This window comes from Palaemon carinicauda, chromosome 2 (assembly GCF_036898095.1).
Source record: "Palaemon carinicauda isolate YSFRI2023 chromosome 2, ASM3689809v2, whole genome shotgun sequence".
Classification (NCBI taxonomy): Eukaryota; Metazoa; Arthropoda; class Malacostraca; order Decapoda; family Palaemonidae; genus Palaemon; species Palaemon carinicauda.
The window spans coordinates 200893226-200898225 of record NC_090726.1 but is presented as its reverse complement, the minus strand read 5'-3'; the positions used below and the strand labels follow the sequence as shown (position 1 = coordinate 200898225).

General features: G+C 32.5%; 1 protein-coding gene across 1 annotated transcript in view; it reads right to left on the bottom strand.

The window, feature by feature from the left end:
• The window catches only part of LOC137622946 (motor neuron and pancreas homeobox protein 1-like), a 78444-nt gene extending 74017 nt beyond the window's left edge, over positions 1-4427 (bottom strand). Inside the window, exon 1 of the mRNA XM_068353535.1 lies at positions 3690-4427. Within this exon, the coding sequence (XP_068209636.1) occupies positions 3690-4155 (466 nt within the window). The 5' untranslated portion in view covers positions 4156-4427. The remainder of the gene's footprint in view (positions 1-3689) is intronic.
• Between the last annotated feature and the right edge of the window lie 573 nt (positions 4428-5000).

Sequence of the window (5000 nt, the reverse complement as noted above, 5' to 3'; positions counted from 1 at the left end):
CTCCTCAGGAAATGTAATTCATCGCAGGTAATATAATTCATCACAGGAAATGTAATTCATCGCAAGAAATGTACGCTAATTCATTGCAGGTAATATAATTCATCCCAGGAAATGTAATTAATTGCAAGAAATTTTCTCCTCAGGAAATGTAATTCATCACAGGAAATATAATTCATCCCAGGTAATGTAATTAATCGCAAGAAATGTTCTCCTCAGGAAATGTAATTCATCGTAGGAAATGTAATTCATCGCAAAAAATTTTGGCTAATTCTCCTCAGGAAATGTAATTCATCGTAAAAATTTTTGGCTAATTCTCCTCAGGAAATGTAATTCATCGCAAAAAATTTTGGCTAATTCTCCTCAGGAAATGTAATTCGTCGTAGGAAATATAATTCATCCCAGGAAATGTAATTAATCGCAAGAAATGTACTCTAATTCATCGCTGGTAATATAATTCATCACAGGGGATGTAATTTATCCCAGGAAATTAATTCCATCAATAAATTTAAATTTTTTCATCCTATTTACTTTTCTAAGTTATGATATGCGTTTTTGTAAAGCAAGCTAAAATACAATTGTATAACTATAAGTTTTTTGCGCATGCGAAGTAATGTAAATAGAATTAATTAAAAAGTAAATGAATTCGGTAAATGAAGAAAATTAAGAGTTAATTGAATTTGGTAGATTAAGAAAATTAAGAAGTAAATGAATTCGGTAAATGAAAAAAAAATAAAAAGTAATTGAATTCGGTAAATGAAGAAAATTCAAAAGTAAATCAATTTCGGTAAATGAAGAAAATTCAGGTTAATGAATTCAGTAAATAAAGAAAATTGAGAAGCAAATGAATTCGGTAAATGAAGAAGAATAAAAAGTAAATGAATTCGGTAAATGAAGAAAATTGGAAAGTAAATGAATTCAGTAAATGAAGAAAATTTAAAAGCAAATTAATTTGGTAAATGAAGAAAATTTAAAAAAAGCAAATGAATTCGGCAAATGAAGAAAATTAAGAAGTGAATTTGGTAAATGAAGAAAATTAAAAAGTAAATGAATTCGGCAAATGAAGAAAATTAAAAAGTGAATGAATTCGGTAAATGAATAGAATTAAAAAGTAAATGAAAATAGAAAAGTAAATGAATTCGACAAATGAAGAAAATTAAAAAGTAAATGAATTCGGTAAATGAAGAAACAAATAAACCGTTGCTAAATTAAAGATGATTGTATAAATATCTACTTCCGGTTAATTTTAAGAACTTTATAATGATTTTTAGGATACTGGCATTATGTAACGTGGCAATATTAAGTGGCAATATATAGGAATACAAAGATTTTAGATTATTCAACACAATTTCTAAGGTTATATTTTTATTTATGATTTCCCTTTTTTATTTTTTTATTTTTAATAAAACTTTTTTATGATTGCCTATAATTGCCCCTTTTTATTTTGCTATTTTTATTAATCCTCTTTGTTTTATGATTGCCTATAATTGCCCTTTTTAATTTTTCTATTTATAATAATAAGCCTCCTTTTTTATTGCTTATAATTGCCCTTTTTAATTTGGCTATTTATAATAGAAATCCTCTTTTCTATGGTTGCTTAGAATTGCCCTTTTTTAATTTGCTATTTATAATAATAATCCCTTTTTATGCTTGCCTAGAATTTCCCTTTTTAAATTTTTCTATTTATAATAATAATAATAATTACTCTTTTTTATGATTGCCCATAATTGCCCTTTTTAATTTTGCTATTTATAACTATAATCCTCTTTTTCAATGATTGATTATAATAGTCCTTTTTTAATTTTTCTATTTATAATAATAATAATCCCCTTTTCTATGCTTGCCTAGAATTGCCCTTTTTAATTTTGCTATTTATAATAATAATCCCCTTTTCTATGTTTGCCTAGAATTGCCCTTATTTATATTGCTATTTATAATAATAATCCCCTTTTCTATGCTTGCCTAGAATAGCCCTTTTTTAATTTGCTATTTATAACGATAATCCCCTTTTCCATGCTTGCATAGAATTGCCCTTTTTCAATTTGCTATTTATAATAATAACCCCCTTTTCTATGCTTGCCTAGAATTTCCCTTTTTAATTTGCTATTTATGATAATCCTCTTTTTTATGATTTCCTATATTTGCCCTTTTTAATTTTTCTATTTATAATAATAATAATTCCTCTTTTTTATGATTGCCTATAATTACCCTTTTTAATTTGCTACTTATAATAATAATCCCCTTTTCCATGCTTGCCTAGAATTGCTCTTTTTTAATTTTGCTATTTTGACAATAATGACCCTGTTATAATTGCCTTTTTATTTATGCTATTGTGATAATAATCGTCTTTATAAAAATATCGTAATCTTTTCTAACGTTGACATTTATTGTCTTTATAAGTTGAATCAGTAGAGCTTCAAAAGTTCAAAGTTGGAGCAAATGTTTTTATGTTGACCAGGCTGACATGAGTTTTTATTGTTTATATATGACATATCTGTTCTTGACGTTGTTAATAGTTTATATAGGACATAACTGTTTTGACGCTGTTACTGTTTTTAGAATGATATATTGTTAATTTATTCTCATCCTTTATTTATTTCCTTATTTCCTTTCCTTACTGGGCTATTTTTCCCTGTTGGAGCCCTTGGGCTTATAGCATCTTGCTTTTCCAATCTAGGGTTGTTAGTTGGCTAGTAATAATAATAATAATAATAATAATAATAATAATAATAATAATAATAATAATAATAATAATAATAATATTTATTCTTACCATTAAAACTGAGTTAAAATATTTCGTTATATGGAGTGCTAGGCTTTTATTGAAGAAAGCGTCGTATATAAAAATAAGTAAAAGAGAATAATAAAAAACATAATTGTTTGTATTGGTTTTAATAAATAAAAGAAAATAAGAAATATATAATTATTTTAAGATGAATTAATTAAATATCACATTTAACTCACCTGTAATAGCTCAGTTATTAAATAAACCACATAGTTAACCTCAGATGTCATGGGGGTTGTTTGATACAAAAATATATTCCTAATGGTATTAATTTTTCAGTTTGTTTGAGTGAAGATTTTTCATTCTTTAGATGAGGAAAATCATATATAACTTTTTTTTTCTTTTAATGGGAGTTGAATGTCTTTTAAGATAGTGAAAATGATGTAGGACTATTCATTAGGCCTATCCCTTGGATGAGCTAAATCATTAATATGTAATTAGTGAAAATATAGAGTTAACACAGATTTCTAATAGAAGATGATGAGCGACCAGATTTTACCAGAATGACTCGTGAAATGATGATGATGACAATAACATTAATAATGATATAATAATTATGATATGATAATGGTAATAACTTTAAATTTGATGATGATGATAATACTATAAATGATCTTGAACTTAATTTTTAAAAATTATAAGCTTAACCGCAAAGTAAGATATTTTTCTTATAGAATTATCTCGATCGAAGTATGAATGTATATTAAGCTGCTAATAATATCTTATACATAAATGAAGGCGTAAATACATGAACATTCCTAACATTTATAAAGAAATCAAATGTGATAGTTCGAAATTTTTTATTTATTAACGCAGATTAAAATTGAAATTCAATATACTTAGAAAAAAAAAACTCTAAATGTCGTTTAGAAATTAATCAAAGGGAAAAGCACTCATAGATCCTTACCAGTTAATTCCGGCGGGAGCCTTGGATACATAAGGCCGGCCCGGGAGAACCACTCAAGGGCCGCTGGAGGCAGCGCGGCCGCTCCGGACTTGAGTGCGTTAAGGGCCTGAGCATCCAGAAGGGCCGAATTGGTGGGCGCGAAGGCGTGCGCCGGCAGTAGCGCCGGGGGCATGCCCATGCCAGGGTACTGATAGAGATGCGGGGGCATCAGCGGGGCAGCCGCCCCTCCGAGGAGCGATGCCCGACTGAGCATGGCGGAGGAGGACACAGCCGGAGAGACGGAGAGCGGAGACGAGTGAGGTGATGATAAAGGGCTCAAGGGAGGCGTGTGGGGAGGCGAGGTCACCTCGTGTGAGGTCAGGTCAGCTGGGCTTAGAGTGCCCCGCCCTCCTCCTCCTCCACCCACCACGGCTTCGCGGGACAGGAGAGATTCTATACAGAAAGATTTTCTCTCACTTGTAGACATACTGAAAAGTTCCTCTTGTTCTTCTCAACCTTTGAAGTTTATCAGCGAAGAAGTTTCTAATTTTATCTCTTATCGCACAAGAAAATCTGTAAATAAAGTTTTTTTTTTTTTATTTGAGGAATAAACACAAGTTCCTCCAAAATAAAACTTTTTCGTCCAAATCGGTTTTCCTTAATTTTCCGTCGTAAATCGAACCACGCACACGTATCGTACGAGAGCTCACACTAACCGCGTTCGTCCCACCAGGACAAGTGACAGGACATGTGTGTTGTCTTAGCGGTGTCTACTTCGATTCTGGTATCACCTAAGTCAGCGCTCATCACATCACCATTTGTACCGCTAATGAAAACCGGGCCGCCATTATCCTCGGGCGACGCTGATTGGCCAGGCATCTCATTCATTGAATTCAGGTCCCTCGCTTGTGATTGGTGCATAGCGGCCGCGTCCCGCCCTAATGGGGCGCTTCGCGCTGCCATTGGTCGAGAAAGGAAATCTCGCGTATTGATTGGCTCGCATACTAAAATGCCCGCCCACGAGATCAATATCCTGGTAGATGGTTGGTTGAAGTGGGTTTAATGCCTGATTACAACGGCTGAGTCCTGCTCGGATATGCCACATCAGGCGCCTGGAAGAGCAGTTCGCTCGATGGCAGGCCGTGTCATCTTCCATTGATGGCTATTAATTAAAACAATCTATCTATCCTCGCCGATGGTTTCAGCTGTATCTGTTACAGTCGTAGGATAGATAGTCACTCTATAGATAGATACAGCGGTACTGAACCGTGAAGATCCACGTAGAACCGATAGATATTCGAACCCGCGTGAAATAATTTGAGAACTGAGCGA